At 47.6% G+C, this 13,196-nt stretch overlaps 1 protein-coding gene across 1 annotated transcript in view; it reads left to right on the top strand.

Annotated features, from left to right (window-relative positions):
* LOC117999910 (multidrug and toxin extrusion protein 2-like) overlaps positions 1 to 13,196 on the top strand; it is a 55,529-nt gene that overhangs the window by 2,962 nt on the left and 39,371 nt on the right. Inside the window, exons 3-8 of the mRNA XM_034989310.1 lie at positions 3,452 to 3,520; positions 6,533 to 6,681; positions 7,475 to 7,517; positions 8,317 to 8,361; positions 9,639 to 9,736; positions 11,463 to 11,560. Of these exons, the coding sequence (XP_034845201.1) occupies positions 3,452 to 3,520; positions 6,533 to 6,681; positions 7,475 to 7,517; positions 8,317 to 8,361; positions 9,639 to 9,736; positions 11,463 to 11,560 (502 nt within the window). The remainder of the gene's footprint in view (positions 1 to 3,451; positions 3,521 to 6,532; positions 6,682 to 7,474; positions 7,518 to 8,316; positions 8,362 to 9,638; positions 9,737 to 11,462; positions 11,561 to 13,196) is intronic.

Below are 13,196 nucleotides of genomic sequence, written 5' to 3'. Positions count from 1 at the left end.
GTTGTCAGTGACACCCCTGTTCTCCCTTCTCTAGAGGCCTCTCCCTAACCTGGCCTCAGCATCTCCTGGCCTCCCGGGGACTCTGCCTCCTCTTTGCTTCCACTGCTAGTTCTCCTCGGTTCTCCTGCACCCCTCTGACAGGCGTATCTCTGTCTCTTCCCCTCCTCCTCCTGTTCATTGGTGCCTCTCAAATTTGTGTCTCCCTCCTTGACCAAGGTGCCCCTATCTGTGCCTAAGCGCCTCAGGATCTATCAGCTTGAATACGCCAGGATCCTCTCACACTCAGAAAATGTGTGAAGCCACACCTCCCTGACAGTACCTAGACACTCCCCTCTGTTTTTACACCCCACCTCCCCATCGACCAGCAAGCCCTGCTAACTTCATTTCCCGCCTTTCTTAAAATGACTCCTCTTCTTCTGTTTCCTGCTACCACCATCCTGGCCCAGCCTTCACCCTTCCTGCCAGCCCTGGGCCGCCCCTCCCTGGCCCTGATTCCCATCTCGTCCTCCTCCAGTCCCAGCCATAAAAAAAAAAAAAAATCAAGCCACTCCCTGGCTTAACCCCCTTCATTGGTCCTATCACCAGACAGTGAAATCCAGGCATGGGGCATCCTGCCTGTGGGTGCCCACTGCATTCTTTGACTTGCATGTGAGGCTCGGGCGGATCCTTCTAGACGCAGCTTAGGGGCATCTGCAGAACGCTTTCCCGGAAGGGAAGCCCCAGGCAGGGCCTGTCCTTTGGGTGCTCTGCCACATTCTCTGTCTCTGTATGCCCTCCTGCTGATCTACCAGCTCATGTTAAGTTTTGCCAAGCCTGGTTCCTGGCACAGATCTGGCCCAAGCGGGTATTTCAGAGAAGTACATAGCTCCGGGGAACTGTGAGCTGGGCCTCACCTGGGCACCTCCTGATCATCTTCCCAGTGCTGTTCCTTTATGCTTTTCCGTCCCAAGTCACCGGATGATAAGAGCATAAGAAGAGTTCCTACTATTTGAAGAAAAAGATTAATAGGTACAGAGGAACTAGAAACCTAAAATTCAGTCAATAGGCCTGAAAAGGGAATGTGGGAAGGTTGGTATATCCCAAAGAGAGGAATTTCTGTAGCTAGGGTCTGAGGTCAGGGGTCTGTGCCTGTCCTTCCTTGGGCAGTGGGCTGTTAGACTGTGCTTTTAACCAGCTGTTAAACTGGAACTAATTGCTGAGACAACAGCAGGCCCAATATCAAGAAAACTATTCATGAAAGCCAGATACGTTTAAGAGTGTTTTGCCTTGTGAAAAATTCTGTACCTGGAATGAGAGGACTTACAAAAGTGTTTCTTTTTTATATATATATTTTTTAATTTAAAAGATTTTATTTACTTATTTGTGAGGGAGAGAGAGAGAGAAAGAGAACACGAGCAGGGGGAAGGGCAAGGGAGAAGCAGACTCCCCGCTGAGCAGGGAGCCCGACGTGGGGCTCGATCTCAGGACCCCGGGATCATGACCTGAGCTGAAGGCCGATGCTTAACTGACTGAGCCACCCAGGTGCCCCAAAGTGTTTTTTAAATAAAAGAACTTTAAAAAAAAAAAAAGATTTAATTTTTTTAAAGTAACCTCTCCCCCACACATGGGGCTCAAACTCATGACCCCGAGACCAAGAGTGACATGCTCCACCCACTGAGCCCACCAGGTGCCCCCCCACCCCGAGAACATTGATTTATATCCCACCGTGTTTCATGAAGACTTTGAGTTGGTTTATAAAAATACCTTCAAGACAGAAGGGTAAATAGTTGGCGGTAGGATAGGGTCAAAGAAACATGGGTAGAAAAAGACTCAGCTGGGAGGGGTTCACACGGGAGAAGCTGCAGATGGCCCTCCGGACTCCCTGTGCTGGTAGTTTCCAGAAATTCCCAGCACGCCCCAGATGTTACTGAGCTATCTCTTCGGGGGAAAGATGACCTTTCCTGATGTTGAGTCAGAGGAGTGTCTCTTGTAGCCTTGGGTGAAGTGGAGGACCGGCTGAGCATGCAGGTGGTCATTTTTAGGCGGAAGGGATGATGTCTGAGCTCAGGGTTAGCAGCCTGTGACGGGAATCAAGGCAGGCTCTGACAACGGACTTGACCTGGGGAGAGACTAGAAGCCGTCGAGGAAGAGGAATAGCTTTCCTTTCTTTCCCTGGAAGGCGGAGGCGTGTTTGGAGCTTTAGCCCCGATGCTGCCCTGGGCTGGCAGGCAGAGCACGAGGTGTCTTGGGTGTGGGTACCTCCTACTGTCCCCTGGACCAGGGCCCAGGGGACTCACTCTGCATGTGGCCTGTCACCGACTCCCGGGGGCTAGAGTCCGTGACCTTGGTCAGCCAAGAAGCTAACTCAGTGGGGGTTGACCTTCCTGCTAAATGTGAGACCGGGGATGAAAACGAGGGCCTCCAGCTCTCCCCATCCCCTGTCATTGCAAAACAGCACCTTGGGCTCTGACCCTTACCTGCAGGTTACCGTCTGTGCCCTTAATGGTCAGGGGCCCCGGGTGAGGCCGAGGCGAGAGGGTGACACAGAATGAGTCCCCGTTTCTCACTAGAAGGTTGAAGCCTGGGGCCAGACTTCCCAGCCTCAGGCCACCAGCTGAATGAACGCAGCTTTCTGTGACTTGTTCAAGTGACCCGGAAGATGGGAGTAGTGCTCATGACACTTCGCATGGCAGGGGCCTGGAACGGGGCCTTCTTTTTTTTTTTTTTTAAGATTTATTTATTTATTTATTTGACAGAGAGATAGAGAGCACAAGTAGGCAGAGAGTGAGGGAGAAGCAGACTCTCCACTGAGCAGGGAGCCCGACGCGGGGCTCGATCCCAGGAACCTGGGATCATGACCTGATCCGAAGGCAGCCGCTCAACCGACTGAGCCACCCAGGCGCCCTGGAACGGGGCCTTCTTGTCGCATACGCTCAGTGTGGGTTTGCTGTCATTATTATTAAATGCACGTCTCGGGCGCCTGGGTGGCTCAGATGGTTAAGCGTCTGCCTTCGGCTCAGGTCATGATCCTAGGGTCCTGGGATCGAGTCCCACATCGGGCTCCCTGCTAGGCGGGGAGCCTGCTTCTCCCTCTGCCTCTGCCTCTCTCTCTCTCTCTCTGTCTCTCATGAATAAATAAATAAAATTAAAAAAAAAAATGCACGTCGCAGCCCAGGGGCATTGCTGTTAGGTATCAGTCACAACTTTTTCACATAGACGCTGTAACAGGTGCTGGGTTGAGAAAAATTAGGTTGTGAGCCACGCTGGTTGACTCAAAGTGATTGGGATCCGTTAGTCGGAGGCTTTAGTTGTGTTTACAGTCGACAGTGGAAGGCCTTCAGCGTGGGATCGCGGGGTGCTCCTTCGAGATAAGCTGCCTTCCGTCACTCCTTGGTGTGGAGGGGCCTGCTGGCCTCGAGGCTGCCCCGGCTGGGCCCCGGGGTCCTGGCTGCAACTCTCTTGTTCCTTGCAGGTTGTGAACGTTACTGGGATTTCCGTGGGGACTGGCTTGGCCTCGGCTTGCGACACACTCATGTCTCAGGTGAGGCCCCCCCCCCCACACGCCTGTTGTGGTCAGTTCCCTTTCCTGTGGGACACAGCGTAGGGGACTGTCCCCTCCGTGGCTTTTGTTGCCTCTTCTTTGTCAAATACCATGCTGCTGACGGCTGCAGATACAAGGAGGGTCGGCTTTCCTAATTGTGTCTTCGGGGCCTGTGTGCTCAGGTGGGTCTGGGTTTTCCTTCTCTCCCGTTGTGATCTCTCCCACCCTAAAACTGTCCTCCCTCACCCGATGTTGAAGACTCACAGCTCCCTCTCCCACCCCCATGTCTCTCTCCTGAGGGCCAGGCTTGAATGTCGGTCACGTCCCAGACACCTCAAATTCAGCTCGACCAGAACTAAACTCGTCAGGCTTTCCCACCCGAACTGTTTGTCTCACAAGAATACACCAGCCTCCGCTCAAATCAGAATCCTTCTTTTTCTCCCATCTCCATGTGTTAGCAGAGAATCTGCTCACTTCTCTCCATCCTCATTGGCTGTCATGGGATTGGGAACTCTGGGTCGGTGTGCTAGCATAATCAGAGGTCAGATTCTGGTCCAGGCCTTTCACTCCTGGCTCCGTCTTCCATTTCACCCACCTGCTTTACAACCCTAGTGGTTTCCCTACTAGGATCCGAGGTGCTTGGGGAGAAAGACTTTCTCCCATTCAGTCTTTGGATCCCTGTGGTTCAGCCTTGTGCTTGCTGTGTAGTGGGTACCCTGGATGTTTGTTGAATGAGTGAGAGGAAAGCAGAGAAGCAAGCAGAGATGGGTAGATGGGTGGACAGATGGTTGGTTGGATAGATGGATGATGGATGGCCAGGTGGGTGGGTGGAGGGACAGATGGATGGTTAGATAGATGGTTGTGTGGACGGTTGGGTAGATGGATGATGGATGGACAGGTGGATAGATGTTTAGGTGGATGGTGGATGGGTGCTTGGGTAGATGGATGATGGATGGTTAAGTAGATGGTTGGGTAGATGGATGATGCATGGATGGGTAGGTGGGTAGAGGGATGGATGGGTGGATAGATGGTTGGGTGGGTGGTAGATGGATGAGTGAATAGTTGGATGATGGATAGATGGGTGGGTGGATGTATCAGATGAGTCCTGTCTTCAAATCCCAATGCCTGGGAGAGTGAGGACAGGGTTATATCCCAAGGAAGGAGCAGCACTCAGCATATATGGTGTCTTCTGAGCTGTTGCACTCAGCTCCCCGGCAGTTTGTGCATGAAGGTGTCCTGAGATAGTTTTTATGGGCTAAGCTAAACATGGCTCTAAAGGATTTAATGTAATTTAGGCTAAAGTTAGCTCTGGATTGGCATGGCATAGGATATGAATTGTTATTTTTATTTTTATTATTTATTTTATAAAATCTTTTTTTTTTTAAGATTTTATTGATTTATTTGACAGAGAGACACAGCGAGAGAGGGAACACAAGCAGGGGGAGTGGGAGAGGGAGAAGTAGGCTTCCCGTGGAGCAGGGAGCCCGATGCGGGGCTCGATCCCAGGATCCTGGGATCATGACCTGAGCCAGAGCCAGACGTTTAACGACTGAGCCACCCAGGTGCCCCAGGATATGAATTTTTATTTTAAACTAGTTTTTTGTACCTTTTTGCACCATTTCTGTTATTTTTATTCATATGGTTTAAAGAAAAAACGAAAAAGACTATATGTTTAACTTATTGCCCCACCTATCAACATATAATGGGCATCTTTCTGTATTAGTAAATATATTCCATAATAGTACATTGTTTCCTGGATTTTAAATAGCCTTTTAAAAAGATTGTAAAAAAAATAATAAAAAATAAAATAAAATAAGAAGGTAGTTAAAAGTCAAGCACATATAGAAACTTCAGGTTACCTAGAAAAGTATTTGAGGGCGCCTGGGTGGCTCAGTTGGTTGAGCGACTGCCTTCGGCTCAGGTCATGATCCTGGAGTCCCGGGATCGAGTCCCGCATCGGGCTCCCTGCTCGGCAGGGAGTCTGCTTCTCCCTCTGACCCTCCCCCCTCTCATGCTCTCTCTATCTCATTCTCTCTCAAATGAATAAATAAAATCTTTAAAAAAAAAAAAAAAAAAAGAGAAAAAGATGGGGGAAAAAATCACTAAAATTTAACCCTTCTGCGTTAACTCTATTAACTTTTTGGTGAATGTCCTCCAAATATTTCCATCTGTGTATGCTTACACACCAACACCATTCTAAAATCTACGTGGTTTTATTACGTTTTCCTCCCATTAAACCGTGTGTTTTGGAGAACACATGGATGAAGTAGGTACACACAGTCCTTTTAATATCTACATAATATCCTATGTCATTTATCTTGCCGTGATTTTTATTTAATTTGTTTCCATTGCTTCTTTTTTTTTTTTAAAGATTTTATTTATTTGACAGAGAGACACAGTGAGAGGGAACACAAGCAGGGAGAGTGGGAGAGGGAGAAGCAGGCCTCCCACTGAGCAAGGAGCCTGATGCGGGGCTCGATCCCAGGATCCTGGGATCATGACCTGAGCCGAAGGCAGACGCTTAACTGACTGAGCCACCCAGGTGCCCTGTTTCCATTGCCTCTTGTACTGTGCTTTAAGGTTGACCCCTTTTTGGGTGTGGAAAGAGACGGTCATTCGGGTTACTTGAAGGAAAGGGAGCGTGAGAAAAGCTCCGCGACGCCCAGACTCGGCCAAGGCTACTGTGGGGATGCGGCCCCTCGGTCTCGGTCAGGTCTGCTTCTGTCTGGGGCCTGCCCTGTCCTCCCCTGGCCCGCTCTCTGCTCCGCACTCTGGCCGCCCGGTGGCTGCTCACCTCTGGCTTCTGGACCCTTGTCCCTCTTAGACTTCAGCAGGTTATGTCCTTTCCCTGCTGGGAACTCCCTGCTGACCCTGTCGCACTGTGGAGGCCGCTGGGCCTGCTGCCGTGCCCCTCCCTGGTCCCAGCCACGTGGGCCGCCCTGCCGGACCTCTCCCACATGGCTCTCAGCACACCTTAGCATTCTTTACCGTTGTTACGTTTCTTCCCTCAAGTCCTTCGGAGGCAAGAACCTAAAACGCGTGGGGATCATCCTTCAAAGAGGAATCCTCATCTTGATGCTGTGTTGCTTTCCTTGCTGGGCCCTCTTCATCAACACGGAGCGCATCCTCCTGCTCTTGAAACAAGACCCCGAAGTCTCCAGGTCAGCAGCGTCTCTTAATGTCAGAACCCCAGGTTCAGAGTAAGTCACTGTCTGGTCCTCTTACCCATGTTGACGTGTTCAGCCAATTCCCTGGACTCGAACTCCGTGGCAAATGGAAGCTGTGACGTGCAGACCACAGGATAGAGGGCTGGTGGGGTCCACCTGACACGGGGTGACACGGTGACCTGGTGCCGTGCCCAAAGTGAAAAGCTACAAGACAAGAACGTAATACCCTTGGCCCGAGTCGACCTTTCCCAGAGTTCCTCCATTGTGGTGTTTTGCAAACGCACAGAGTCTCTCTCTCCTCCCAGAGCAGAATAGGAACCCAGTTGCCTTCACTTTTGTTTTTAGAGTTGGGGTTTTTTTAAACCTACAATTCCAGCAAGCTCTCTGGGATCGTCTTCAGGGTACGTGGGGTCCAGGGAGGCATCTCTCCTTTTCTAGAAGACCGTTCCTCTGGCTTTAGTGTGAGATACACCTACAGTCCTGACTGAAAACGTTTCTAAATTTTGCCCAACTTTCAGTTCATTTTGCTGTGTTCATTCTACCTTTTCTGCTAAGAAGGAGCTGAAAGATGTGAAGTCCGGCTTCCCTTTAGAAAGCAGACCCTCAGCAGGCCTGAGGTAGTGTTAATTTGGGTTGTAGAAAAGGTCTCTTAAGAGTGTTACTAAATTTCCCCATCTAAATTATTTTAAGTTTTAATTTTTAGAAAATACTGTATGGATTCAATTTGAAGAAATAGGACCAGCAATTGTTTGAATATTAACTGAAGGCTGTTTGTTGTTTATTTCAGGATAGCCCAGATTTATGTGATGATTTTTATTCCGGCTCTTCCTGTAAGTGTCAAGGGTATTCTTTTTTTTTTTTTTTTTTTTTAGATATATTTATTTATTTATTAGAGTGAGAGAGAGAGCGAGCAGAGCAGGGGGGAGGGGCAGAGAGAGAAGCAGGCTCCCGGATGAGCCGGGAGCCCGATGTGGGGCTTGATCCCAGGACTCCGGGATCATGACCTGAGCCGAAGGCAGGCGCCCAACCAGCTGAGCCAGCTAGGCACCCTGCGTTGCAATGCATGAAGCAGCTCATGAATGTGGTCATGTGTGTGCCTCCCTCCTTTGTTTTATCATAGTGCTCTTCCTGTGTACATTCAACGAGTATGTCTTGGACCTGCCATCCTTCCCTTACTGATTCTCAGAGCTTGTACCACTTTGAGATCCCACAACTTACACTGATCAGGAGAAGAACTTTCCTTCATTATGCCATGGTTACTTTCGATTGCAAATTAATCAGGGTGCTTCCGGGGCTCCCCTGGGATCTGGGGAAGGTACCCCCAGCTAGCACCCTGGGAGCCATTCAGATGTCAAAGGAGTGAGCGGTTCCTGCTTCAGCCAGTTAGAAGTCGACTTGTCCGTTCATCGGGGAATCCTTTCTGGAAAATTCCAGACAGCGTCGGGGAGTCCTTTCTGGAAAATTCCAAACAGTTAGCATCCTAGCATTGGTTGGTGTGGCGCTGGTTCTCCAAATTTGAGGTCTCATCAAGAAGAAATATCTTCTTGAAAAACAGAACTGACAGAAACTGTTGGAATTACAATTATACTTTCATGTTAACAAGAGGTGTTTTTCTATTTCATCTTACAGGCAGCATTCCTGTTCCAGCTGCAGACGAGGTACTTACAAAGTCAGGTACAGATTTGTTTTCTATTTTTACTCCACGGTACTGGAAATGTATAATAAATATTCTTAGGGAGTTTTCCATGAAAGCAATCCACAATTTTTTTTCCTGGAATTCTACCCAGAGCTCCTTGTTGGGGAGACGTGACATCTCGTAGATGGATTTTGTCCAGCTCAGGAGACGCCCGTCTCCGACTGTCAGATTCCAGCGCCCACCCCTGGTGTTACTGTGCAGTCCGCACGCTCCACCCCTTACCTCTTCCGTGAGCCACCTGCTTGCCTTCATGTGACTTCTGTCCACAGAAGCCGCTCTATTTTGATGGTGGCCAGCTCTGTTTAAACACATGGAGAATCCTAAAGAAAATGTTTATCCGAGGACCAGGGTAGAGTGGGCCACAGACCCAGAAGCAGCGAGGAGCTATGGCCCTGTAAAGCCCGGGGGGTTGGGTGGAACCCTCACTGCACGCCTGCTAGGGGCCTGGCCTGGGGGTGTTCTGTATGAGATGATTTCACGAACCTTCACTGCGGCCCTGTGGAGAAGTCACTTGGCCAAGAAGTGTCTCCCAAATGGTCTTCCTGTGACACCGCGTGCCAGGAATCGAGTTGCTGTGCATGCGATCCTTCCTTCTCTTCTCTCTCTGTGATATCACCTGGGGCCCAGCGGGTCATTCAGAAGCATTTACACACTGCTGGTTGGTTGGGTTTTACCAGTTTATTATCAAAGGATATGGCAGAGAATGCCGACGAACACCCAGACGGCGAGGTCTGTGGGAAAGGGGTGCCATTTTCCCAGCACGCCCTCATGTTCACCAACCTGGAAGCTCTCTGAACCCTGTGCTTTTGGGATTTTTATGGAGGCTTCCTCACATAGGCAGGATTGACCATTTACTCTGTTCCCAGCCCCTCTCCCCTGTCTGGAAAATGAGAGGTGGGCTGAAAAAGTCAAGCTTCTAATCATGGCTTGGTGTTTCTCGTGACCAGTTCCCATCCAGGAGCCCACTGAGAGTCCCCTCATTATGACAAAAGGCACCCTTGTCACCCAAGACATTCCAAAGGATTTAGGAACTCCGTGTCAAGAACCCATGTTGAAAACCTCATGTATTAGAACACAGGATTCCCCTAGTGCTCTTATCACTGGGGAAATTACCAGGGATTTAGGAGCTCTGTGCTGGGAACCGGGGGCGGGGCGGGGGCAGAGACCAATATGTATGTTTTCCGTTATTTCACACCACCTAACTGATTAGCTCTTGAAAATGCTATTTGTTTTCTTACTTGTCTGGGGATTTTAGGGCATCATCATGCCGCAAGTGATCACTGGGATTGCAGCGAACGTGATCAACGTGGGCATGAATGCCCTCCTGCTCTATGCCCTGGACCTCGGCGTGGTGTAAGTAGTGACCCTCTCATTCCCCAAATCCTGAGTGTCTGCTATGTGCTGGCTCCAGTCCCAGGGGCTAGGATACAGGGGAGTGAGGCAGCCCCGGAGGGAGCACTGAGAGATGCCTCCATATGATAGGGCGGGGGCTGGTGCTCAGGGCACCGGGAGGGGCAGCCAGCCTAGGCTGTTGCAAGGAGTGAGAGGCTTAGTTGGGGGAGATGAGGGAGGATGCTGTGGAAGAAGTGATGCGTGAGCCAACACCTGCATGTCGGAGTGGAGTTAGCCTGAGGAGCCTGTGTGGATGGAGATGGGTGCCCCGAGCGAAGGCAGGAGGGGGCAGAGGACTGTAGGGATTCTCCTGCTCTCTCTGAGTTGTAAGAGACTGAGCCAATTCCATCTTTATGGAGGAATTGGGAGGGTCCCCCGTTGAAGGCAGTGTCAGATTGGACCTCTCACAGAGGCGCCATGCTGTTGGTCCATCCCTCGGTCGAACCTTCTGGTGCACTGGCCCAGAGCCAGTCTCCCTCACATGTGGCGGACGTGGTCCCACCAGCGCTTGGAGACCCAGCCCTGAGCCCTGGCAGTTTTTAGATGCTTTAGGGCAGCGTGGGTCTTTATAAATAAAAAAACTAGTTTAGTGGGTCATGATGGACACTTTAAAAAATGAGGTGTATTATGAATGAAATAAAACAAAATGAAATAGAATGGAATAGAAAATGAGAAGGTAGGGGGGTATTTTCACGAGACGTTTGTTTCTGTGCGTGCGCGCCTGTGCGTACGCATATTATTGTGGGTACCGGGTAGTGATAGGAAATTTATTTCTTACTGTTAGTTGCAGTAGGAAACATATATATAAAAGCCATTAAGTAAAGGACAGTGGAGAGGTGGAATAAAAGAATAATGAATGAAAAAATGTTGGTAACATCTTCCTTATGCCAGGAAACTGAAAGAGGCTTTGGCTGTAAGAGTCAGCAGGCAGGTTTGCGAGCTGGTGATATCAACCTACGTAAACGCCTGAGTAGGGGGTCCGGGCTTCCCCTTCAGGTGCACATTACAGGCCCTCTCTTCAAAGTTTCTTGAACAAAATAAATAAAAATCTTTTAAAAAAAAAGTTTCTTGAACAGATTTACGAAGGACAGTTTGGGGGTAGTTGGGTAAGAGGAGAAGAACCCATGGGAATGGATTAATCAGTGATAAAATTCAAGGATTGGTCAGAAGAGTAAAGTGAAAAAATAGACAGCAAGCAGTCCCGGGCGCTCTGTGCATCGTTTTATTTGTGGGGTAAAATGTCATCTGTCGAAGATGCTCTGAGGTTATCTTGTAATAGCAAACAAATTTATTATAATCCTGGGAAATAAAACAACTATGAACCTTAGACCAGTATTTTGAACACAGTAGCTGTGTTTTGATACTCTATGTAACTAATTATGTCTAAGAATTTATCCGATGGGTTATTTCAGGCTGTGAGGACAAAGAATGGTGACAGATGTTTATGTTCTTTTGTTTTTTGGGTTGACGAGTAGTCACATTTGGCCCCTCCACAAAATTCAGTGTTGGTGGAAAGAAAACAAGTCCATCATAAGTGGGTGCTGTATCATTAGAAGATAGCCCACGGGTTCTAGGCTTTTCTAAAGACTGTGATTCTCTAATGAAGCCAAAGCTCTTCGGGGGTAGCCTGTTTCTTTGTACTTGGACGGAAGACACTCACAGGGAATGATCACGTTCTCTCCTTCAGAGGATCTGCCTGGGCAAACACCACTTCCCAGTTCCTCCTGTCTGCTCTTCTTTTCCTGTATGTGTGGTGGAAAAAAATCCACGTCAACACTTGGGGAGGTACGAGGACTTTGATTTCTTACATTTTGTTATTTATTATTCAGAAGGATGTAATTCTGGCTTGGGGAATTGTTTCCCTCCACAGAGAGTTCTTTTTTTTAATTTTTAGATCTTTTGGAAAATTTAAAAATTACAGAAAATATTTAAATTAGTGGAAATAAAAATTACAGGTCAATATGAGATTTTTTAAAGATTTTATATCTATGAAGGCAGCTTTTGGTCATAGAAAACTGTTGGCAGCTGTTGGGTTGTAAGAATTGATACTTAATGAATTAAAAGTGCAGATGCAAAAATCCTAACTGTTCTTTGCAGTTTACCCTGCTACATTAAAGTGAAGTTGGATTAATGTCTTACCAACTCAAGTGAACAGATTGAACTCTCTTAAAACAATCAGTACCACTTACAGGTTAGCTAAATTCCCTTAAATAGTTTAATATGCATTTGTAAATTTAGTAAAATGGGTTTGTTTTGTTTGTTTTCTAATCTTTAAAATTGTGCTAAGGTATATCTCATGTAAAACTTGCTGTCTTAACCATTTTAAGTGCTCTTCAGTACATTCACGATGTTGTGTAACCATCACCACCATCTATTTCAGAAACATTTCTATCACCCCAAACAGAAACCTTGTACCAGTTAAGCAATAACTCCCCGTTTTCCCTCCCTCCAGCCCCCGGTAATTCCAATCTACTTTCCGTTGATCTTGTACCTTGAAACTTTGCTGGAGTCATTCATTAGCCCTAGCGGCTTTCTTGTAGATTCTTTGGGTGTTTCTACATACAGGATCATGCCATGTGTGAATAGAGATCATTTTACTTCTTTCTTCCCAGTTTTGGTGCCTTTTATTTCTTTTCTTGATTCGTCAGTCTGATAGAACTTCCAGCACAATGTTGAATAGAAGTAGCAAAAGCAAGCATCTTCATCTTGTTTCTGATTTCAGAGGGAAAGTTTTCAGTCTTAGGCATTGATATGATAGGTGTGGAATTTTTCATAGAAGCGCTTCATCAGGTTGAGAAAATTTCCTCTATTCCTAGTTTGTTGAGTGTTTCTGTTCATAAAAGGCTGTTGGATTTTTTTTTCTGCATTAACTGAGATGAACACTATTTGTTTTTCCCCCTTCGTTTTATTAATGTGATGTATCGCATTGGTTGGTGTTAGTCATTACTTGCATTTCTGGGATCAATCCCATTTGGTCAGTGTACAATCCTTTGAATATGCTGCTGGGTGTAGTTTGCCAGTATTTTGTTGAGGATTTTTACATCCATATTCATAAGGGATATTGCTCTGTGGTTTTCTTTTCTTGGGTTGTCTTAATCTGGCCTTGGTAGCAGGGGATGCTGGCCTCATAGAACGAGGCCATGAGTTCAGTAGTGTTACTTACTCTTCTCTTTTTTGGATGAGGTGGAGAAGGATTGGTGTCAGTTCTTCAGATGTTTGCTTTAATTCACCAGTGAAGCCTTAGGTCATGGACTTTTCTCTGTTGGGAAATTTTCATCGCCTATTCAATCCCTTATTAAAGATTTGTTGAGATTTTCTATTTCTCTTGGGTCAGTTTAGGTGATTCCCGTGTTTCTAGGAATTTTGTCATGTCATCTCGTTATCTAACTTGTTTCCATACAGTTGTTCCTAGAACTCTCTT

Source organism: Mirounga leonina, unplaced genomic scaffold (assembly GCF_011800145.1).
Source record: "Mirounga leonina isolate KUSES-001 unplaced genomic scaffold, KU_Mleo_1.0 Mir_488, whole genome shotgun sequence".
NCBI classification, from domain to species: Eukaryota; Metazoa; Chordata; class Mammalia; order Carnivora; family Phocidae; genus Mirounga; species Mirounga leonina.
Note: the sequence above shows the minus strand (reverse complement) of the source record. Positions and strands in the feature narration are given on the sequence as shown.